The 26,185-nt window shown below is 39.2% G+C and overlaps 1 protein-coding gene across 2 annotated transcripts in view; it reads left to right on the top strand.

Annotated features, from left to right (window-relative positions):
* The window catches only part of LOC124137949 (caskin-2-like), a 232,591-nt gene that overhangs the window by 76,685 nt on the left and 129,721 nt on the right, over positions 1-26,185 (top strand). For both annotated transcript variants that reach the window (XM_046504412.2, XM_046504420.2), the window contains exons 3-7: positions 7,711-7,808; positions 10,255-10,400; positions 13,352-13,447; positions 19,281-19,411; positions 23,919-24,027. In XM_046504412.2, coding sequence (XP_046360368.2) covers positions 7,711-7,808; positions 10,255-10,400; positions 13,352-13,447; positions 19,281-19,411; positions 23,919-24,027 — 580 coding nt within the window. The remainder of the gene's footprint in view (positions 1-7,710; positions 7,809-10,254; positions 10,401-13,351; positions 13,448-19,280; positions 19,412-23,918; positions 24,028-26,185) is intronic.

The following is a 26,185-nucleotide window of genomic DNA, read 5'->3' as shown; positions in this document are numbered from 1 at the left end:
ACTTCTGGTAATTTATCCACTTGTTATCAAGGTTGTCTTTCAACAATTTTCCCATGCTGTATTGATTTGGGTTTTTTTCAAAATGCATGCTGTTCCTGTTCAATTCAAGTTTATATCAACACTCCATGGCCATATCATCCTGTGTTATATGAATTCATGTCAGTGATCAGAAGTAATTTCTCTTCCTGGACGAGTTAACCTCAAGAGAGTTAGTGTGTTAGTAGGGTTAGTGATGAAGGTGAAATGATGGTGCATACATCCTGCACATAATTGATGGGAAGCTGACGCAATCTGTGAAAGGTCATTGCGATCTGCGACCTAGTACATACATCCTTCCTGACATTGGATCCTATACCAGGATGATTTCCTTTGTCATAGGGATATGGGAAAATTGTACTTTGTCCCAGTTGTGTTTGCTGTATCCACCTATCTGACCAATGTCCAGTTCAGTTTATCTGAACAGCAACCTGTGTTCCTTGTTTGACAAGTGTCCAGTTCTGCACCTTGGACCAAAGTCCAATCTTGCTTATGTGATAAAGGTATCATTTGACTTCAGTCCAGTTCATCTGACTGATATTGTGTTCAGTTCATTTGACCAATGCTCAGTTCATTTCATCCGATCAATGTCAAGTTAAGTTCATCTGATCAATGTCCAGTTCAGTTCATCGGATCAATGTCCAGTTCAGTTCATACTATCAATGTCAAGTTCAGTTTATCTGATCAATGTCAAGTTCAGTTCATACTATCAATGTCAAGTTCAGTTTATCCGATCAATGTCCAGTTCAGTTCATACTATCAATGTCAAGTTCAGTTTATCTGATCAATGTCAAGTTCAGTTTATCCGATCAATGTCAAGTTCAGTTCATACTATCAATGTCAAGTTCAGTTTATCCGATCAATGTCCAGTTCAGTTCATACTATCAATGTCAAGTTCAGTTTATCTGATCAATGTCAAGTTCAGTTTATCCGATCAATGTCCAGTTCAGTTCATACTATCAATGTCCAGTTCAGTTTATCTTATCAATGTCAAGTTCAGTTCATACTATCAATGTCCAGTTCAGTTTATCCGATCAATGTCCAATTCAGTTCATACTATCAATGTCAAGTTCAGTTTATCCGATCAATGTCCAGTTCAGTTCATACTATCAATGTCCAGTTCAGTTTATCTTATCAATGTCAAGTTCAGTTCATACTATCAATGTCAAGTTCAGTTCATACTATCAATGTCCAGTTCAGTTTATCCGATCAATGTCCAATTCAGTTCATACTATCAATGTCAAGTTCAGTTTATCCGATCAATGTCCAGTTCAGTTCATACTATCAATGTCCAGTTCAGTTTATCTTATCAATGTCAAGTTCAGTTCATACTATCAATGTCAAGTTCAGTTTATCCGATCAATGTCCAGTTCAGTTCATACTATCAATGTCAAGTTCAGTTTATCTTATCAATGTCAAGTTCAGTTCATGCTGTCAATGTCCAGTTCACTTTATGTGATCGATATCCAGTTCGTATAATCAAAGTCTCGTGCACCTTTCTGACCAGCGGGAAAGATGCATCTAAAACCAAGTCATATTATCTGAAACGGTTCAAGGTGATGGATTTCTAATTAGCAAGGCATACTATATTTAACAGGGTTTCACATAGGTTTCACATGGTTTCACAATTTTTATCCCTCGCCACTACATTATGCCATCTACGATCTTTTAGGTTTCAGCCAATTGCTTTGATACATTCAAACATTTATCATGATAATACTGATTCCATATGGGACTCGCCTGCAACCCCTATCCTCTCATTTCGTGAACATGCATAACATTCATGGACCTTTGATTGCATGGGAACTTAGTTGCCAAGGAGATATTCTTGTCTCATGTTTGACAATACAGAAAATTGAACAGCTAATTCCATCTTAAATTAATTCTTACTGAGACCTGCTTGACCTATATTAGTTGCCTTTGAACATGTAAAAGCTTTTATGATGTCAGTATCAGGAGGCACTGTCAGCTGCTAGATGTTGATTTCACACATGACCGCCCCTAGCTGAGTGCTTTATGTGCGTTGGAGGGACATCAGAGTGACACACTGACACTCATTTCACAAAATAGAACAAGTATACAAGGAAAACACTGAAAGTAAATACAACAGAATAATCTGGAGTACTCCATGGAGACCAAGCAGACAGGAAAAACTGTACTGGTCAATACAACTGGCCAATCATGCTGCTAGGGCGGACACTCACTACCTGCGAGGACAGGTCAGCATGAGAAGGGTCAGGTTGACTCACTGGGGATAGCTGACCCTCACAAAGAAAGATATACAGGGAGATTTGGAGGGTCAATGGTAAACAGATCCATCGCTGGCCCAGAATTCGGCTTGTCCTTGTGCTGACAATGGAAAGACAACAATACCAAACAGTCAAAAATCTCTGCTTTATTTCCAGCCAATAAGTTTAAACAAAGCTAGGTGCTGCACAGTTTGAGGAGGCTGTCCTTATGGGCAAGGTGTGGATTCTTCGACTACATCAAACAATGAGCTGTGTGGTGGTGTGAAAAGAATTAGAATTGCTTCATTTGGTTTAAGCACTTTGTGCCATGCGGATTGGTTTGGATTCTGTAGCTACTTATCTGAAAGCTCTCAACTGAAAATAGTGACAGTAAATACATTTTGGTCATGGAAATAATTCTGAAGGCAGTTACAGAGTTGTTGGTGATTGTACAAGAAATCCATGTTTTGAACAACCCAGAACCTTTGGTTCATGACGCAAGTTTATAGCATACTGTGATAGTCTTTGAAAGGCATTTAGAAGTGATACACATAAGGAAGAGAATTTATGGATGTCAACTCATAATAAAGAAGTTGACATCCATAAATTATCTTCCTTATACTTTTAGGTGGTGTTTAAAATTAACAGGGTTATTGGCTCCTTGAGTTTGCTCCTATAGTATTTTAAACAAGATACCCTTAATTCTTTCATTTTTACCATCAGGCGTATTACAACATCCCTCGACTTTCGTCGTGTTGTTTCCAATATAAGTTGTAGTGGTATCACGAGGGGTACATGGGGTAATATGCCTCCCATGTTAGGTTTTATACCACGAGCCGGAGATGAGCGGTGTAAAACCTAACGAGGGATGCATAAAAGCACATGTATCTTTGAGTGATACTGCTACAACGAATTTATCTTATTGACATGTTTGAGTAGGACATTGTAAAAGAATTAAAGCAAATTCAAAATTGATAGAAAACAGCTGTTCGATTGAACTGAGGTGAACTTGTGCTATGTCACGTGACTTTCATTGACTCTGAAAAAGCATGTGTACATGGTGTATAAGGGATTTATTATGCCTTTCAGAAATCCACGTGCAGCATGACATGTTGGTGGCGGAGTATAAGTGATATATTATCCCGCTGAGAAATTTATTTCCCTCCGAGGTGGGATACATAGTATTTTATCCAGATCACATGGACCAATCAGATCTCATCATACTGACATGGAAGTATGATAACATTGCTTGAGACTTTTCATATTCACTCCATCTTGATTGATGTGGTCGAAATGACTCTTAAATGTTTATTGTTACACTTGTTCAAGAAACCATTAAAGGGGTGTTTGTGTTGGTGCCGACCCTTTGCCCCACACAGCGGCCATAGTGTCGTATGTTGAGTGTACATGTCTATAGAAGAGTGTTCCTCCAGTCAGGAGGGTAATTAACTTGCTGGAAAGTGCCTACTTTGAAAATATGACCTCTTTCAGTCAGCGAGCCAAGAACTCAATTTTCTAAGCATTTGCCTGATCAGGTGTATAATACGGGGAGAATATTAGATGTAGGGACTTGCCCTAAGCAATCGGCCTATTTTAAGGTATGCTTCAGGCGAATGAGAAATTCTTGTGTTATATTTACATATTTTTATTGTACTGTCTCTTTTGCTTACATTTAACCCGACTCATGAAGCCATTAACTGAAGCAGTTGGAGGAAACCTTTGACGTAGGCAATATTTCTTTAAGCGAGGCTTTTTCATCTTTCCCTGCCTCAGGTGGTACAAAAATTTAAAAAAGTATTGAGTCTATGGTAACTGAAGTCATGATGCACCCACTCACATGGTGATAGAACCATTAAAATTTACTGCCTTAACTCAGTGTGGACTACAGGTCTTACAGATACAAATATTTAAAATAATTCAAAGAATTCGCCCGTGCAAGTCTATAATGTTTGGCAAGTCTAGATTTCTGCAGTATCAGGATGAAGAGAGCCTCTGGGCTCCTTTTATTAAAGTTTTATTAAGATAATTTAACAAATATTTTTTTTTCTGTACGATATGTTCATTTCAGAGACTAGATGTTAGTCTAGTAATACTCCAATAACAGAGATATAGTCAGGTTAACAGGAAAAAAAGTCATAGGCCGCTAGTCTGACACATATAACTGAAATACTGAAGACTCAAAAGGCCGACCACTAATGTGTTAAGCTTACAGTAACGAAACTATTGTGTAGCTGTGGTGACTCCCAAGCCACCTAGTTCTGACAGCCGTGTAAAAAGAACATTTTAGGCTTCATCTGGATATCTGACTTTTGCCACATGGCGTAGTTCAGACCATGCAGCAGTTCCCTGACACAGTAGTATATCCCTGCAGTAGGAGCTCCCTGTCACACTGCAGCACCTGTAGTGATAGGGAACAGTATTTAAGATGTTTGCTTACTGCGCTACTTATAGAACTGTTTACATAGGTTGTTACATGTGGGGGATACAAATATCCTATTTCAGTCATGATGTGCAAAATACATGAACTAGCTACTGCCTTGTCTTCAGGGGTGTACAGTGTCAAGACAGTGACTTAATATTTATTACATTCGGTAGGATGTAAATTGTGAGTGTGAGTGTGTTTTTTCACTGTTTTAGCAATATTCCAGGATTTACCTTAGTGTGGGGGCACCAGAAATGGGCTTCACACATTGTACCAAAGTGGGGAATGAAACCCGGGACTTTGGCAAGATGAGCGAATGCTTTAACCATAAGACTGCCCCACCACCCCTTGTTTTAATGATTAAAGTATGTGCTTTTTGGTGTCAATGTATTTCATCAAGAATGAAAATGTATTTTATCATTCCTAGAATGAACAATCTCTGTTTAAACCATGTTATGGTTGATATACAATTTCTCTATGATTTTTCATGCTGACTAATAGTTGCATCAATTTTACTTGTGTAACATGTACAGAATGTTGAGTGACTTCATGGGCTGGAATCAGCTGCAGCAACAATAGCCTGACATCATCATAATGGTTTAGTTTGTATAGCCAGCCAGACAGACAGACAGACAGACTTTTTATTCAGTAATTTAGACATCAAGGTCCATTATAAAGACATGTTTTAAGAATATAGAAACAGCATGGATCATATCAGGATTTTCAGAGTTTAGCAGATTTATCATTAACTGACGGTCTTGAAAAGTACCTTGCAACATGGGGAGAAATTTATACCTTAAATGGGAATACGTTTCACAGATAAGTAAGACATGATATTCATCCTATAACATCGGTATGCAAGATCTCATTTCATAATTGGCTAAATTAATGTATTGGGCCTGAGTAAATATGTAGTAGGGATCATAAAATGTTCAGGGTAGTTAAAACGTGAATATCTTTGACAAATGGATGCAGGCAAGTATTATTGAGATCCCATACAGGTATTATCTGCGATCACTTTTGCTAGAGTATTAGCTTGTGGCCTAGGTTCTCGTTTGATGTGTAGAAATGGAGTGAAGATTGCCAGTATTTGATCTTATTATTCCCTGCACATCTAAGCAGAGATTCAGAGCAGGCTTTTAATCTTCTACTGACAATAATCCATGGATGTGCATTCAGTAAATATTTGTTTTATCTGCATACACAGTTGTAATGGAAGAAGGTAAATAATGTGATTCCTGTGTCCGATTTTAGCATCAGAACACCAATAGTAGTTGGCTCCCATGTGGCTCCACGCAGGAATACATGAGAAGCATAAATTGGATATAGCAGGGGGAAATAGAGGAGAAAAACATTTTGTTAGAAAGGGAAACAACTCTTGATGGACTACTTGTCATGCATGTCCTGAGGATCAATGGTTGTATGGTAGAGCACATGTCCATGTTTCTGGTCACAATACATTGAAGGTTATAGGATTGCATGTTTGTGACATTGCAAACATTTTATCAAAGTATGGTACAGGATTGTTTCAATTGTGATCATCCTCAATTATCCAGGGTATATTATCTCACTTCTGATATAATAAATACCCTGGACCCATTCACTGCCATAGTTTCGTCCTATTTGAATGACATGAAGCTGGTCTTCAGTGACCATGCTTGTCAAAATGGACACTATGCTTGTCGTAAGAGGTGACTATATGGATTGGGAGGTCAGACTCGCTGACTTGGTTGATGTATGCCATCATATCCCAATTGCGTAGATTGATGCTCGTGATGTCAACCACTGGATTGTTTGGTCCAGACTCGTCATAATGCTGGAATATTGCTGAGTGGGGTGTTAAGCAACAAGCAAACAAACATAAATCTTTCCATAACCTACCAATCAAATTACACTGGTTTTTGTCTTGCTGCCAGCAGCTGGGAAAAGCATAGGGACTTTCCTCTCCCTATCTTAATAATCAGAAAAACATTTTCTTCACAGGTAATACTTTATCAATGACAGGGCATGCAACAATGAATGTTAATCTATACAAAGTTTATGCTTGTCGTAAAAGGCGACTAACGGGATCGGGTGGTCAGGCTCGCTGACTTGGTTGATGCATGTCATCAATCCCAATTACGTGGATCAATGCTCATGATGTCAATCACTGGATTGTCTGGTCCAGACTCAATTATTTATAGACCGCCGTCATATAGCTGTAATATTGCTGAGTGCGGCGTTAAACAACCAAACCAACCAACCAACTATACCAAGTTTTGTTCAAAATCATTTGGATTGGTTAATGGAGTTGGTGCTATGGTGGCAGATGGATCCAGGGTATTTGTCATGATAAAATGGAGATATGATACACTGGAGAATAGAGGATGTTCAGTGAATGGAATGGATTAGATTGTATTGGGAATAGTTTTCTTCATTTCATTTGAAAGTCAACTTTACATCATGTACATATATGGTGAGTGAGTGAGTTGGGTTTAATGCCGCTTTTAACAGTATTCCAGTTATATCCCGGCGTGTCAGCTTAATGCGGGAGGAAAGCCCGAAGTGATGCAGGTCTCAGGCGTCTACCACTTCGATGAAACCCACGAGCACGGGTACGGTGCTGACTAACCTAGAAACATAATTGGGGCGAACCGGGATTCGAACCCACAATCATAGGTTTCTGGTGGCCCAAGGGACGCAACTCTGCACAGCGAATCGCGACGCCTTAGACGACTGGGCCACCCGTGCCCCCTGTACATATATGGAGTGGATTGGGTTGGATTCTCTTTGTTTTCAGTTGATGGATAGATGCCCATGCCGTATTCCCACATTTTTTGTGATGTCAAACAGTTTCAGTATTGTTCATCAGACATAACTGTCACCACTATCTTTTGGAGAGTGTTCTGATTGTGGGACTTAATAGTACTGGTTATGATAGAACATATGAATGTTATATATATATATATGTCAAGAAGTTTGTTGTGAAAACTGTGATTATACAGAAGAAGTCAATTATTTAGTATGTTCCATCTGTCTTTGCAGCATGTCCGCACTCCACCAGGCGGCGCTCATGGGCAATACTGACGTCATTCAGCTACTGGTGGATAGCGGAGCCTCCACGGAACTCCGTGACAACAAAGGTAAAATTTGTAGAGTTGTATCAATATCAATATAACCTATACTTTACTCAAAGACAACAGTAGTAACACTAACTGAGGTCAAATATCAGTGTCACCAATACCTTACTCCAAGACAACAAAGGTAACACTAGCTGAACTAAAAAAAAACTGTTCTGTATCATGATACTATTTGTTTATGTTACAATTGAACAAAGAATTACTTACAAGGAAGTGCTAAATCACTACCTTGTCCTATTTTGCTGATTGGCTTATATTAAGAAGTCTCAAATCTTTATGTTGTTACTGTCTTCATATGTTGTGCTAGCATGTGTCTCACTCCTGAGGTATGAAGAATTTCCCCATGGGCAGCCAGTATTATCTTGTCTTGTGATATACATCTGACCTTATATGAACAGTTTGGGTAAAATATTATGTCCATGAAGAACACTGTTTTTTCAGAGTGATTATTGTTAGACAATAGTTTAAGAAGAAAACAAGAGTCTTATCTCCATGATAGTATTCTGCATCATGTCAATAGACATGAAATTGTGAGAGGATTTTATGGTTTATGTTGGACCATGTCAGCAATAAGATTCGAGGCAAGAATTGCCTCCCTTTGATAAAGGAACATGTTGTCTTGTTACTTGAGGTACATGGTCCCACCTGTAAATAATCAGTAGCAAGTCTAACATGACTCATTCTAAAAGTCATTTTTGTCAGTAGTAAAAAACTAATTTGATATGAGATTGACAACACCAGAACTAATCAATAATGATGATTAAAGCCTTTGACATTTAACCAGGCTCGTTTTACCTTCTATTATAGTTGTTTTGAATAGGATATGTAAAAATGAGGGATCAAAGTAGCTTGTTCTGTAATAGTGCCAGGGATGTAGGTGTGACTCACATGTGGGGGCGGGGGAGGGTTTGATGGAGGATATGTGACCAGATACCCACTTCCTGTGCCAGAGATTAAAGGGAGGTTATCTTAGTTTGTGTGTGTGAGGGAGAAAAAACATTCATAGATATGATTCCTCATATTTCTGACAGGGCAGTTCCAAATCGTTTATGTAATATGCTTTCCGAGGTTTGCATGCTTTTTGCACCATTAAAGGGCAAGGTTTATCCTTGTGGAAGTTAGGATATAAATTGAAATGTTGTATATGTTGGAAAATAGTAAATTAAATCTTGATGTTTAATTTTTTGTATAATATGACATGATAAAGCTGCTTTAGTTAGGCATTTCAGACTTTGGGTTTGTGGTTGTAGATTACGAAAATATAAATTAAATTAAAATAAAAAGGTTTTTTTTTTTACAAATTTCATATGAAGTGCGTATGATATCCTCTTCAGCCCATTTAGATATTTCACAGATTGATTAATGTAACTTTTAGTATAAACTTAGACCTGAAACATTAACTCGCCTCATAGTATTTCACAATCTGTTTGAAATCCAAAACAGCTTGTTGATAAGAACTTGTTTGAAATGTTCATATGTCTGTTTTTTTGTCAATTTGCTGTCATATCATATACCATGTGATAAAAATGTCACTCAAATATGATGTCATTATCACTGCAGCATCATGTATTGAATTTGGTTCAGCCATGTTCTGTTGATTAAGGTAGGCAATTCAGTACTCTGATTCTTATATCAGAATAGAACCACCGCTTTTAGACAAAACAAAAAAACTTTGCCCGGTTGTGTTTTAGTAAGATTAATCATTAGGGTGACCACGTGGACCTTTTATGAATGTGAAAGCTTCTGTATGTCAGTAAACTGAACAATGAAATATATAGCTCTTAGTAGTTGTAAATTGTTCATTTTGGGATGTATCAGAGATGGATAAATGTCACAGGCTTGTCCCTGAAACACAGATTAACATTACTGGAACATGAAGACCGAGGTAGGATAAGGATCCTATTGCGCCAACAGGATCTGCTTGTTATCTTCCCTAGGCAAGGGAGTTAACTGACTATAAAAATCCTGTTTCCACCCTTGCTGAACTAGGCTCAAATTTCTGAGCTCTATCATAGTGTCACCATGGCAGTGGCTTTTACGAGTAATGTCCCTTCTATTGACCAATCAGATTCCACCTTTCATATCACTTACATTTGCTTCAAACAAAATAACGGTGCTCAGTCAAGACGATCTGATCAATAATCAAACTCTATATTGTAATAAAAATGGCCTTACTTCGCAAAGTGCATCAAATCACTTTATCTCCTTGTTTAAAAACATAAAAAGATTTGGAAAATATCTATCATAGACTCATTAGTCCAGCCAAAATATAGCTCCATGATTCCAAGGGTGGAAACTGGATTTTTGTCACTTAACTCCCTTGCCTCAGAAAGATATGAGGGACCACTAGACTCAACAAAATGGCAGTGTTTCAATAGCAAAATGATTCACACCCCTTAAATAACAGTTTCTTGGTCTGATAGTTTGTTGCTGTTGATTGTGTTGATAGGTATGATTCCCCTGCACTATGCAACATGGCAAGGGAAGTCGCAACCAGTCCACATCCTGCTGCAGAAAGGGTCTCCGGTCAACCTGCAGGCAGAGAATGGGGAGTCACCCCTCAGTCTGGCTTGTCAACATGGCCATGTCGATGTGGTGAGTACTCATATTGATGATTTATATAGAATAGGATCCTACTACCTCTTATACTAGACCGCTTCCATGGTCTAGGGGTAGAGCGTCTGCCCGGAGAGTGAAGGTCCAGGGTTCGATCCCCGGCCGCATCATACCAAAAGACGTTAACAGATGGTACTTGTTGTTACCCTGTCTGGCGCTCGGCATTAAGAGGCTAAAACAGGGGGGTATGTCTGAGTGGGGTATTCATGTTAAACTGCCGGTTTGATAGACCCAGATATACAGGTCTTCCATTGTATTGCTGTATGATTGCTGTCAAACAACATTCACTGACTTGCTAGCTAACTCATAGGACTAGCCCTCCTCTGCAGCTCCTCTTTGTGTCCTTCTGATCGCTATATATGAAGGACACTACAAGGATGAGGTGTTTATTAAGGTATAAGATCTTGGGGATTGAGGGGAAGAACCTGTCACCAGCATCTCTTGCTTGCCCTCAGCAGAGACATTAAGATCGGTAGGTTACAGTGTATGACAGTGTGAAACAACATGCACTCATTGCTCACCAATCTGTGTGTGATGTGTAGATTTAGTAGTTTGGTCTCAGGCATTCAAGACGTTGGTATGAGGATGAAGTAGATTATAAAATATATGCTCATTGTTAGCCACAGAACTGACCTTGATTTAAAGGCAACCTAGGCTTAAGCTATTTGGCTGTCTCTGTAAACTGTGGAGCACAATCCCCCTTTAAGACCTGTTCAGTGAAATATGACTTCTGGAAAGTGCGGCCCAGAGTGAGGTAACCTATCAGATGATATGTCACATCTCCATCATCACTGGAGTCATGCACATACTTCCAACAATCAAAGTTCTCCCCCCTGCCCGAAGTAACTCTTTGCCGATTGAGGTGTAAACAGAGAGATCAAAACCCAAATCAGAGTGCCATGTCCTTTGGTGGGATTACTGCTGTTGGACTTGAAGTGGTTCAGGGTACTCCACCGATCATGGTAATCCTGCTCTGAGGGGATGGGGCAGGGTGGAGAGAGCTTCAGGGTAACCTCCAGTTGATGAGTGCTGGCTTCTGTTTAGATAGCTGGCTTGACAGCTTGCTTCAATATTTGGGTTTCCAGTGTGTAAAAACATGGTGATGTTCCTTTGTAGAAATGGGTTAGTAGATTACAACTGTTATGTGATTTATAGCAGGGATAGTTTAAGGGGTTATACTGACTCACTGTCTGCGGACTGCCTCTGTGGTCTAGTGGTAGAGTGTCCTCCCGGAGAGCGGAAGTCCGGGTTTGAGCTCCTACCGCGTCATACCAAGAGACGTTAAAAGATGGTACTTGTTGTTACCCTGCCTGATTGGCATTATTCTGCACTAGTACGCTCACTTGCACATGCATGCAAGTCGCTTTGAAAATTCAATCCCATTTCACCTCACCTCACCTCACCTCACTGTCTGCGTAATACTACTGCATTCACCAAAAATTGGCCATTTTGTGAAATCATTAACTCTTATCTAACTTCGATTGATCACTTATCACAGAATATTATTGCTAACTACTTTAGATTCTTTCTTGTGTTTTTTTGACACATTGACATAAATACATGACACATTTTTATGGATAACAACTTCTAAGTGCCTATCAAGTGCTTCATTGATATATTTTAGAATAACCTCTGCATTCAAAAACAGAATCATAAAAGCAAAAAATTAAACAAGAGATTTCCTTGCGAACATTCAGTAGCATAACTTGGAGATGGTCACATTTCTTAATGGAAAATGAAAATGTTATATAGTGATGAAAAAGTGATATTATACTGATGGTTACACAGTTTTCGGTTTTAAGGCCGACTTTTGAAATTTGCGTGATTACAGTGTGCGAACTGGCTGATTATGACATTGTACCCTGAGGGCAGGGAATATTGCTCATGCAGTCAACTGGCCAAGGTTCATTTATTGAAGACCGCTGTGATAAGGCTGGGGCACAAAACCATTCATTCATGCATACGTTTCTAAAGTATTAACTATTCAGCTTATCGTGAGTGAGTATGGTGTTATGCCCCTGTATCACAATATCGCAGAAGGGGGTCACAGAAATGATCTTGACACGTTGCACCCATGTGGGGAATCAAACCCAGGGCTTTGGAGAGATGAGCCCACTAGGCTACCCTACTGCCTGTTATGAGCGCTGGTGACTGCATCATGCTTATACAGCGCAGCCTCTGTGAGATGTGTGCCTGTAAACAAGGAATGCCGGCCCAGGTGTTCTGAGAGGAACATGTGCATTCACAGCCTGCAGACAGACACCTACAGTGTCAGGCCTTGACAACCTTTAGTCAGGTCAGTCTGAAGTGCCATCAGGTCATCTATAGAGTCAACAGGTCAGCGGGAGTGTCTGCTTCACTAACTGCTGTCTGGTGCTGGCACAATGTGTGGATCTTGACTGGTTCATGACTATCTGAAGACTCGAGGGTGAAATCCTCGGTTGAACTTATCGTAGATTAAATATTCATACATAATATTTTTTATTAAATAATGTTGCTGAAATTATTAAAGAAAGTTTCCTTTTTATAAATGATTTTACAAGACAAATTATTCTGACATATTGTAATCTCATATCCACAAATAGATGCCCTATTTCTCCAATTGGATGGTAGGTATTGTATAATAAAACATACATAGATCCAGATTTGGCTGTGCTGTTGAGTGGGGAGGTGAAGAAAGCTAGACATTTCACATTTTTATAGGTGATATTTTTATTAAATGTTAATGTTGTCCACATTATGACTAACTTTGGGGATATGGTTTCAACTAACATACTATATCTGTCAAATGCTTTTTGCTTTGCGAGTATTTGCTTGCATCTAACACTTGTATATTTATTTGTGATCTCAGAATAGATATTTCATTTCAAAAAGCTGTATCCACGCTTGTTGTGCAAGCAGTACTGAGAAGTGTGTTGCTTGCCTTGCAGACCAATCTGTTGTTGCTTCACCATGCCGACCCCATCATGGCCACCAAGGAGCAGAAGACACCGCTGGACCTGGCCTGCGAGTTCGGGAGATACCGGGTACGTGTTGTTAGATGCACTAGTAAATCTCCATGGACATTATTATTTTATAAAACAATCAAAAATAAATCTTCTTTTACAAAATCATCAGCTATTTTCTTCCTATTAGATACAAGGCAGATACAACATTCCTCGCTTTTTCACCTCCAAGTAGCAACTAAGCAAAAACTGTGACCATGGAAACTAAAATATGAGATGTTACTGTTTGTGTATGGTTAAAATAAATCCCACCCAGGCATTTAAAATGCCTTTGAAAACACAATTGTGGCCTCTTCAGGCCATGGTGCAGACCAAAGTTGTGGACACAAGGTTCTTGAAGATATGAGCCTGTCAGAAGTTCTATTTCCATTATGAATGATTAGATACATATTTGATGCCAATGGCAAATTGAAGACATGAAACTCGTTATGGATAACTATATCTTTATTGTTTTCAACAGTGTTTGAGTGCTGCTTCAGCCTCTTAATTGTTATTAAAAAAATAATTATTTTTTATCTGGTGAAGGGGCAAGAAGTAACCCTGAATTGCTGTTACAAACATTAAGGAAGCTGTTAAAAATAACCAGTTATATGTCCTCAATGAAGTAAGTAAACCCAGTAGATACGATATGCGTAAATTGTTTTTATTTGTTAAAAAAAAATGTAATCAGTGTTATACACATACATTCAAATTAGAATGAAACTTGTAACAGAAAATTAAAATCAAATTTAAAGTAATAAATGAGCCGTACAAGGTTAAAATAACGCGTTTTCCTGAAGGGTGGGTAACCTTGAATACACTGACTGCCCTTTAGTATATGAGCTGATGCATATGGTATGGTGTCCTGATACTGCTGGCTGTAGAGACACACAGATGCTTGGTACTCCAACATTGTAGGTCAAGTATACTGTGGGGGACTGACACCAGACGAGTGTATAACATTATGATCCTCAGAGATTTATCAACACCATCACTTATGATTTGATGGTGATAATACCATCTCCATTGCTGATCAAGACATGCTTTCTGGGCTCAAGATGTATATATTTTATCCTTTAATGTTTCAAAATTGATACTTGAAGTACTGAGATAGTTTAAGAGTATGGAACTATCACTGAAATGAAATAATGTTAATGTTGATGATAAAGAATGTTGAAGATGCTAAAGTATGAACCGGTTTTTGTGGCAGTAGCTGTTTCTTTTTAAAAACAGTTGCCAAGGCATGGATAGACACCATAATTCACTTTCATGTTGAAAACTTGGGTTCGAATCCCATGTTTTTCCTGATTATATTTCTAGGTTTGTCAGCAGCATATACCCATGCTTGTGGGTATCTCCAGATCGGCATTGCTTGCATCAAACTGACTTGCTGTGATATAACTGAAAAAAGTTCAAATCGGCATTGAACCAAACTCACTCACTCGTTCAACTGAAGAACAGATCTGGTCCTGACACTCATGGGGATTCTAAAGATATATAGGTCTCCATGCTTGTGTGTTGAGGAGCTGATTATAATGTGGTCATAATGGCATTTGTGAGACACCTACAGACCCCAGCAAAATATGACTGACTGCGGTTGTAAAGAAGGGCTTCCTTGTGATACGATATGAATCTTGATAGATAGGTCACAATGTCATCTACAATCTGCTGCACAAGATCTGGCACCTGTCATGTTAAGAAGATGTATTAAAAGTGGCCCAACCAAAATATATGAAGCAACTTTGAGTAAATTAGAAGTATAGCACTGGCTTGAAAACTATGTACAATCTTTCAGAAAAGTATGTCACAATAAATTTAACAGTTTTACATGTCCTCCTGATACACTTCATCATTTTGTATCTTAGAAATGCCCACAAGGTATGGCAATGCACCAAAGCCCTGATAAGTTTCATAATAGACTGCAAATATGTGGTCACATGAATATGACAACAAATGTATTCATTCGGGTGATGTGGCATGTGTTTGCTGTATGTTCAGCAGTGACTTGCCGACACAGTGATTGATGTACTGATTCTGGAGAGAACCTGTGTTAGATATGGCACAAAAAACATGGATGATAGGGTAATGACACCTAAGCTAGCTTAACAAGGGAGATAACCTTGTTAGACTAGTTACCTCCCCTTTACCTAAGACGACCTCCACACCCACCCTTTTGGGGCAAATAATCCACTCTTGTGACAGATTCACCTTGACTTGAACACTATAGTTGTGTATCCTGAGGTGGAGATAAAACACATAAACAAACTAATCAGCTTCCCAAGGGTCAGCCTGTCAGTGATGGACAGAAGTATGTGGACTGGACCACCTGTCTGTGTCCATCCCTCCATCCTCATGCAGTCTACCTGCAGTGGTGGCCCCAGCCATGCTCACAGCAGGTCAATGCCCCTAACAGAAGCTATTTAGATTTCATATCAAGCAAGATGGCTACATCAGCAAGAACGTTCATTTCCTCCCATCATCACACGGTCTACCTGCAATGGTGGCCCGGCGATGTAAGCTGTCAAGTTCCTTGCAGGTCAATGCCAGTAACAGGAGCTATTTAGATTTCTTCCCAAGCAAGATAGGTAAATTGGCAAAGAACATTTCGTCTGAACTGACACTTGTTGATTGAAATAGGTTACACATTGGTTTCAGTGCAGTCTCAGAAGGATTCTAAAACACATATATACACCTTATGTGTGTGAAAAAGTCTAAACATATTGTTAGCCAGGTGGGCTTTAAAAGCCTTAAAAGTTACTAGTCAGTTTCAATTTCACTAGCTTGTTAATGTGACAGTTTATTAAGGGACACAGCTTGTGATTGGTTAAACTACATATTACAACCATCAAACTACAAGTTGCAACCAATCAAAACATGTTTGTAAAACACAGTGCTACAGTGACAACAGTCAAGGCTACCATAACTCTGATATCACAACATTGATTTGTCACAGATGTTCTTATTTTAAAAATATGTTTGATGGTCATATTCATCTACAGAAATGGGAGGACTTTTTGTATTTGAATTAACTAAGAGATTATTAAAATACTCAGTAGCCTGTCAGGCTTGGGACATTTATAGAACCTTCAAGTCAAGCCAAAATTTTGAGAGCCATGGGCTACCGAGTAGGCGACTATTTCACACACTGTACTGGAGTACAAAGGAACCCACTTATGAATGGAAACTTTGCCTAATGGACTATATTTATGGGATATAAATTAAATGATACATAATATGCTTCTTATATCAGAAAATCTGTTTTATGGATCTGAACAGTGAAATTCACAATATTTGAAAAACGCATTTGTCTGGATAAGCGAGGTTCAACTGTATACAGTATGGAGTAATGTTCATGAAATTACATGAAGTAGTATAGAGTAAGACTGGAGATTCTTATGCAAGATTTGATAAATAAAAACTCAAAGTATATTAGGACCTGTAGGTACTAACAAATGTGATATGGGTGTGCAGGAGGTGATGTTTGTTGTTGCTTTTCTGTTGAAAATTTTGTCTTGCCCACAATCAGTTATTTACTGGCTGCCATGATACAGCCAGAATACTGCTGACTGTGGTGTTTAACAGCAAACAAACAAACAAAAATCTATTGAAAAAGATAAAGTCGAAAAAATGTAGAAAACATCTTTAAATAATGACTCTGAGCTCTGGTAAATAGAAATTCATCATGGCTTTCAGTGGTGATGGATTTGTTCTCTGCCCAGTCCTATTAACAGAATTTTTTAGATGTATCCGGTAATTAATATCTGATTTTGAAATGTAGTTTTAATATGATCATGACACAGTCGAACAATCCGGAAATGTCATTTAAGAAACCAAAACAGCTTAATCTTGTCTGAGAATCTGTTGGAAGACAAGAAAGTTGATTCTTGCAGGATGATTCTCCCTGAGAGTGAAATGTTGGGCGATGGAAAGTAAACAAAACCTTGAGTATTGTTTATAAACATCACTCTGTGAAAAGGCTTAACACTGATGGAGCTCATTCATCTGTCACTCAGGAATGCTGCGACATTTTGCAGCAATAAATCTTCTTTTTAACCATGTTGTTGTAGATGACAGTATATTTTTAAGGAAGAGAAATTGAGTGAGTTTATGTTGTCTGTGCCTATGAAGCTGAGATATTGATATGTACAGCTCAGTGAGTTTCTTACAGAGGAGTTTGATGTTGGAAGCCTGTTTTCTTAAAATGATATGGTGGTGTCATGATAGGAATGATTTATGATTTGGTTTTGTATGGCTGATGATAAACATTTGTCATGTTTGTGTGTGTACGTTTTGGGATTCATTTCAAGGATACTGAAAAGTGAAATTAAAAATCAAAGTACTTAAAAACTTTCTAAAGACAACTGACATCTCATGAAGAGAACCAAACTCTTTCAGAAGTAAATACATACATGTTTTGTTTGTTGTTTAACGCCGCACTCAGCTATGTTCCAGCTATATGAGGCAAATAATCGAGTCTGGACCAGACAATCAAGTGATTGACATCATGAGCATCGATCCACACAATTGGGACACGATGACATGCATCAACCAAGTCAGCGAGTCTGACCATTACCATACCGTTAGTCGCCTCTTACGACAAACATAATTGCCTTTTGCGGCAAGCATGGGTTGCTGAAGACCTGTTCTAACCAAGCATGGGTTCCTGAAGATCTGTCCTAACCCAAACCTCCATGGGTCATGTACTTGGAACTTTACAAATACTAGACACTGCAACATAGGGACGGTTTAAGTGTACATTTTGTCTGTTTTAACACACCACCCAAACAATCTCATACCAAACAAACCAAATATTATTTACCAGCACAAAGGATGAGGCTAGGATAAAAGCACTTTTTGCCCCCTGAAAATGTCAAGTTTTGAAGAAAAAGCTCAAATATTTGTATTAAAAATGTCAGACTTTTTTTAAAGTATGAGCAAGTTTGTGACCCAAGATAAAATTTGTAATGAACAAAGTTTAATTCTCATTCATGTATGAACACATTTTATAACTTTCATAATGATTTGTAAAGATTTTCCTCTTTTCTTAATATTGCCCTTTTCATACTTTGAACCTTTTTTTATTTATTTCAACTGACCCCAGCTAATTGGAAAGCAAATATCTTTAAACCACAAAATGGAAATGCGTTTACATTAAATCTGTTTGTATTCCAGGTAAGAATATAGGTCCCCAGCAACCTATGCTTTTCGTAAGAGGTTACTAAATGGATCAGAAAGACTGGCACTGAGGCATGGTTGATTGCAGTGTCTGTGTATCCCAATTGCGCAGATTAATGCTCATGATGTCAATCACTGGATTGTCTGGTCCAGATTTTATCATTTACAGACCACTGAGTGCTGCTTTAAACAACAAATAGGCAATAGTTGTACAACTGTTGTTTATTGTGATTTTGTTGACAGGAACACTGCCTTTCATTGTTGATACCCTGGTAGCTAGTGTAACATGCGTTTTAATTAAGAATCAAGAATCAAGAATTTTTATTGTACAGAACACCCTCGTAGGGCAGGGTACAAACTCTCTACATATGGACATGTATATAATTATAGACATGAAAGGTAGATATACATGATGTACATTATACATAGAGGTATTACATGTTATTTCATTTACAGCATATAAACATTTATGTTTATCATGAGATGGCTGGCAGCGTACACTTAGTGTTGATACTGCATTGATGGACTAGAATGGAATTTCTCATGGCCTTAATGTGATGCTTTTTCTAGGTCCACCTGAATTCATGTTCAGTTACAATTTGTGAATCAGTCTTTTAATAGTAGTAATAGTTTATACAGTTGTCATCACTTTGACATTATTACAAGCGTTGTTTGACTGACGTGTGTGGTGTTGTTGCAGGTGGTGGAGATGCTGTTGCGGAACAACCTGTGTCTGAAGCTGCTGGAGGTGAATGAGAAGGATCTGGGAGACAACAACCAGACGACATGCATGCACCTTGCTGCCAGGAACGGCCATGTGGACATCATCACGTACGTAGTAGATACTTGGTGCCACAGTCATTCACAGTATTCAAATTGATTCTTCCAGAAACTCGCCCCAAGGGATTTATTTATCTAGGATTCCAAACTTAAGTGCTATTGGCCAGCAGATTGGAAAAAAATGTTGTTGTTTTTTTAATTGGGGATATTTAAAAAAACAACTTTTCTTAACTTAGGAGGTATTTACATACTATTCAATGCAATAATGTAAATTTCTGCATTTAAGCCCCTACCTCTTTATTGGTCCTGTTATCAGCGAAATGAAAGTCACCTGGACCATGCGATCACAATAGATATAACCCTATTAACTTTTATTTAGAAATGTATGATTCACATTTGGCAATTATTACTGACATTTGCTGCAGATTTGGGGCCGGACATCGGACTCTGATCAGGTGTAGATAATATCTGCTGCTGGAGATGGGTGGGTGGAGGTGTGGGTGGAGATTCCATGTGTTGATGAACGTTCACTCACTGCCCATTATAGCTGATGAAATAACAAATGTTATCATCTTTAAATCGGTCCCGGCTTTAATAATTATCTAAAAATAAATATTTCTGATTTTGATACTTTGTTTTGGCAGACATTATGTCAAGGATTATTGCTCATTATCAGCCCACTCTTCTACTTTGCCAACCCTCAGTATTTAAGGGCCACCTTGATATAGAAGAAATCTTGCCAAATTGAAAAAAACCAAAACATTCACTGACTCACTGAACCTTATTAAATATGACCACACACAGCTTGTACAAGCCGAGTAGGTTTCTAGTGTTAGGGGTCGTTCATCAGGTTGGTGGCAAGGACCAGTCTTTCATCTTAAGTTTCAAACACTTGGTAGGTAATTGCATGGATCGACATGGCAACCTCTTCCAGATTAGAAATCATGTAAAATCCTCAAGAAATCTGCCATATTATTAATAGGAGGCATTTATCACATGCGATGCTTTATCACAGAGTAGTGAACTAGAGGAAAAACGCCCATGTACATCTGTTGGTCTTCAAGATATCTGGTAATGGTCAGTTTGAAAGTGTTTAATATCATCTTGTCACCATTAGAGGCAGATAGGCTCAAAGGCCGTGAAGCATATCAGTCGTAAAGCTATCTTCAGTTCCAGTTTCCTCGACTGGCCTCTGAACTAACTATCAGGTGTGGATCCACCAAGACTGTGCTAATGTGTTAGACATACCGTTATGCTGGAACCCCGCCTGGGTGGCACTGGCTCTGCTATATGTTAGGTGAACAAGTGTATGTAGGTATCAGTGAAGTATGTCAGTCAATGTAGGATAAGTATAATGGTATGGAGCATGATGAAGTATTAGATATGTGGTTATTAAACAGTGGGGGCCTTGAACTGGTGAAAGACATGGTTATACTTATAAAGATAGGTGAGGTTGACTTTGTGCTGATACGACAGTAATCTTATGGGTGTACATATTTGGTTAGTTGGTACGGTTGTCCCAGTCATTCAATACGCCACAGTTCCTTCTATTAGGTTTGATTCTCCGCATGGTTACAATGTCTGAAGCCCATACTTGGACATGATATGGCGGGAATATTGCTAAAAGCAGAATAAAACTCAACCCACTCACTCACTCTGGTGTCACTTTCTCTGATGGGGTCGTTGTTGGCACAGAGGCTTCAAATAGAGCATGACAAGGTTGCCCTTATAACAAGGATCAATTAGCACAGGCCCTCTGAGAAGAATGTGGTTGAATCCCACATCTTGTGATAAGCAGATAAGCAGCGTATTTGCGGGAAACACCCCAGCAAAATATTCAAAACCCAATTACAATCAACGTATGCGTTAATGAAAAACTCAAATGTATAAAAACAGCACACGTAAATATCCAATGAAGATTTTTCAGCAAGTGTGAAAAGGAGCTAATTTCCGAAACAAAATTACAAGCTAATTTACTTTCTGAGTCAAGCCTATATATTTGGAACAGTTATCATGGTTATCATCTAAAACATTATCTCATTTTTATCAAATCTTAAAATGTTCACTCTTTTGGATTTAAAAAATATTGGTTACCCAATGGAAAATGTAATAAACCAATTAAAATAGAAACCCTAGAGTAAAAACTCAATTGCCCAAATAGTTATCTGGAGCTCTGGACGTATCACATCTTGTTCTCCTGGTAGAGTTGGGGCTGCAGTGATTCCCATGGTAGGCCTCACAGTACTGACTGACAGTTGTGACACGCTGAAGGAGTAAAGGGAGTTTCATGTGCTGATATCTGTCTTGAAGGTTGATCGAATACTGAACAACTGACCCCAGCCACCAAACTGTGGACATTAATACCTTCTTATTTGTTCTCATTCACGGCATAACCTGTAATGCTGTTGATATATAATTCATGTGTGTTGGTCTGCCCGTAGAAAACATTCATGGATAGAGTTGATACAGCTTACCCTTTCCCTAACTCACCAGCCAACCCAAAGCATTAAAAAAGGGGACTTAATTCATATTAAGTCCATATTTGAATAAAAACTTTCCATTGGGTATATATCTGCATACAGATATGTACCCGATGTAGTTCTTTTAGTACCTGTCCTGTAGGGCTGGGATGAGTCCAAATTTACTACCTGGGTACCCACACCCCTATTACCCGACCGTACCCGGGTACCCGCTGTTGGTGTCAAGAGATAGTTACAAAATGTCCAATTGGGAATAGTTTGACAGCAGCCCTGTATTTAGATACACATATTAAACGATGTGGTCAGGCATACACTGAAATTGACTCAAGTTTTAGCTTTGTTCAAACATATATAAGTCAGATGGAACGTGTTCATAGTCATGAAGAAATGCGAACATGAGAGACTTAGAATTGTCGTGTAACCATGTAGTTACATAGTGAAATTTTGTCATGAAACAATATATCACATGACCAACAACGGGTCCGTGTAGTCCTGTGGGTACCCGGGTCCTACTCAGTACCCACCTCACCCGAGTTACCCGTCCCAGGCCTACTGTCCTGACGACCCCGTCAGCTTTGCTGTCGCTGCAAGTACAGTTGCTCCTGCTGTTGCACAGCTTATGTCATATCCTGCAGGCCTTATCGTGGCCAGCACTATAGATAGGATATCACAAGCTCCATATAGCCTTCCTCAACAGCCTGTTTTTTTGTAGAGCATCCTTTTTCCTGCCTCGGATATCTATGTTTATTATTTCCTTTCGATAAAAAGGTCAGGCTCAAATTGGCTGAAAGAAGTTCACCCAGGAGACTTTTTTTTGGCAAACACTCTCCTATTGAATATTGACATTAAGGCATTACAGTAAGTGGAGCAAAGAGAGGATGTTTTGATTGGCTCGTAATGGATGTCATAACCTGACGTTAGAGGAAGAAGGCTGCATACACCTGTCTTAACTGCTAGAAATGCACATGGGGTTTTCTCTTTGAAATTTTGGTGTGGAATTCCTGAAAAATGGTTCATTAACCAGATGGGGTAAATTGTATGGCATCCTATGAGTGTTTCCCATTACAATAGCTAAGATATCTTAGGTTAGTTCTGTTACAGTTTTCATTAGGGGCGGTCGGGTAGCGTAGTGGTTAAAGCATTCGCTTATCACGCCGAAGACCCGGGTTCGATTTCCGACATGGGTACAACTGTGTGAAGCCCATTTCTGGTGTCCCCCACCGTGATATTGCTGGAATATTGCTAAAAGTGGCGTATAACCATACTCACTCACTCGCTATAGTTTTCATTTGAAACAATTGAAGTAAATTTTAAAATTGTGTTGATAAATGGGAGTTAATTGTGAAGAACAACTCCAGGCAGGACTGGTGGGGTAGCCTAGTGGTTTAAGTGTTTGCTTGTCATGACGAAGGTCTGGTTTTGATTCCACACATGGGTACAATGTGTGAAGCCCGTTTCTGGTGTCCCTCACTGTTATATGACTGAAGTATTGCTAAAAGCAGCATAAAACCAAACTCACTCACTACTCGAAGCATAATTCTTTGATAGCACTGGCTCAACACTAGATCAAATCTTTTTTATTTCCAACTTGTGTTTGTTTCTCTGTGTAATGCTGGAATGAATAGCAGACATGTCGATGAACTTTATCATACATGTAGGTACAGGAAAAGGCTAATGACTGGGGTACTGGGTTACAGGGCTACTGACTTCCAATAACGGCATGCCCTCTGCTATTTCCACAGATCATGGACTACCATTTTCCCACCCTTTTTGTTTCTGTATAGATGCCATTAAACTGTCATATTGACTACATTGTATAATAGTTTGCTTTTCATGTGTACACAACACAGTGCAAGATAATCTATTCTTACGAGTTTTGGGGCGGTCGGGAAGCCTAGTGGTTAAAACGTTCGCTCGTCACGACGAAGACCCGGTTTCGATTCCTGACATGTGTACATTGTGTGAAGCCCATTTCTGGTGTCCCCCGCTGTGATATTGCTGGAATATTGCTAAAAGCGGCGTAAAACCATACAACCTCACTCTTACAAGTTTTGACTGAATTGTTGAATCTGTTTCAGGTTACTGCTGCAGACAGGAATGGATATCAATAGAGCGACACTGAACGGCACATGTCTACATGAAGCAGCTTTGTATGGCAAGATTGAGGTGGTCAAGTTGTTGCTTGATGTGAGTAGAGCCAGCTGTTTATTTTGTTGTAGTGTTATTGCAGTTAGCCTTATTCCAGCGATATCCACTGGCCGGTATATAAGTCTGGACCAGACAAGCCAGTGATTGATATTATGAGCATCATCCCCTGCCATCAGGATAAAATGACATGCAATCAACAAAGTCATCAAGCATGATTGCCGGATCCATTAAGTTGCCTCTTACAACAAGTATTGATTACTAGAGACCTATTCTAACCAAACCCAGATTCCCAACAAGGGGTATATTGTCATCACTCAAGCTGCACCCACCAGTGTCTCAAGCTTAGCTATGATTTCTGGTGTTGGTGAAATGGTATTTATTGCCCCAGACAGCAATATTCATCTCAGTCACAGCAGGCTGTGGTGTGTGTTTGGGTCTGGGCCAGGCAAACCAGTGGCTGACAGTGGGAACATCTTGATCCCAGGTAGAACAATTTAATCAATTTATCATCTCTATGAACAACAGGGTATTTAGATGAAGATTATCATGATTAAGGCTGATGGTTGTTGGCCCAGTAGCATAAGCAGACTCTATGGAGTTGTGTCCCAGCTGGTTGTTTGTTTGAATCCCAGCCTCACTGTAAGGTGGGTTTTAACATCACGTCCAAGATTATTGTGCAGTTTAACATGAATACCCCACTCAGACACAGTATACAGCCTCCAAGTCCTTGTTTTAGTCCCTGTTTTAGTCCCTGTTTTAGTCCCTTAATGAGCGCCAGACAGGGTAACAACAAGTACCTTTTTTTAACGTCTTTTGGTATAACGCGGCTGGGGATCAAACCCCGGACCTTCCACTCCCTGTGCGGATGCTCTACCACTAGACCACGGAGGCAGTCCCCCAGCCTCGCCTGAACCATCATCCCTGGTTTGTCATCGCCTTACCTGTGCTTTCGGATTTCACTTCCTCCCATATTGACAGTGCTGATTGACTGACATGTCATTGAATGCTCAAGTTCATGACCTTCAAACAGAGGCTTTATTCTGGATCAGTTCGCCTTTCTCACACTTCACAAGTGAATTTGGTATTCAAAAAGGACATTGCTGTTTTATGGCTTAGAATCAAGACAGTTAGTGTACCAATCTTTACCCTGTGTCTTCAAGGCTAGTCTGACTGGATGACAAGGCACAAGACAGTAGACGACTCAGTTCTACTTTTCAGAGCATGTTTTGAAAACGGATTGCCCAGTCATCAAAGGTGCCATAATTTGCTGTGCAGAGTTTGTTCCCTTGGTGTGACAGAAACCTGTGAGCATGGGTCATATGATTTGAACTGATTATGTTTTGTTTGTCCATGCCACACTAATGCTCGTGGGTTTCACCAAAGTGGAAAACATCTAAGACACCACTTCAGGGTTTCATACTACATCAAGCTGACACATACCTTGATATAACTGAAATACTGTTCAATGTGGTGTTAAGCCAAACTCACTCACTCACTCACTCACTCACTTAATCACTATTATGTATAATTGACACATGTGGTGATCACAGTTACTTCCAGAACTGTCAATGGACTTGCGAATGCCCTTTTCCCATTGTCAGGCATGACAAAAACTTTGACTAAAAATATGAATTTGATTAAGCAATATCTGGCAATGGTTACGACCAAATTGTTCACCACAGTCTCCTAACACCTCCACATTTCCGGGACTTCCTACCTGCATTCCCACCCCCACACATCAAAGCGACATCAGGCCAGTTTTTAGGGAGAATTCACAAGTTTGAAAAATATCCTGTTTACAGGGTGAAACTAATGGCAAAATTACAGTCAATCTCCTGCAAATGTGTGTTACAATATGAAAAGGTTGCCACCTCCACAGGTGGTTGATATTACTCGGGATCAGTCTACTCTACACTGACAAAACAATAGACGTGAACCCTCCATTCAACCGACTTGGCAAGGCTGCCAGGTCGATCCCTGTGTACCCCCGGGCCAATGATGAGCAGATGCTTTGTGTTAGGACCAGAATGCTGTCAGGATCCTTGTTCATTTAGACAATAGTAATAGATGGAAAGTAGAAGTGTTTCACTATGTGGGAAGGTGTGAAACATTGTATATTAATGTCATGTAGTATATGGGTTTGTGTGTAATATGTTGTTGTAATGCTTTAATGGAGGGGCTTATCGCTTGTGATGAG

Source organism: Haliotis rufescens, unplaced genomic scaffold (assembly GCF_023055435.1).
Source record: "Haliotis rufescens isolate VD_foot unplaced genomic scaffold, xgHalRufe1.0.p SCAF_20, whole genome shotgun sequence".
NCBI classification, from domain to species: Eukaryota; Metazoa; Mollusca; class Gastropoda; order Lepetellida; family Haliotidae; genus Haliotis; species Haliotis rufescens.
The sequence above is the reverse complement of the archived record's forward strand: the minus strand, read 5'-3'. Positions and strand labels throughout refer to the sequence as shown.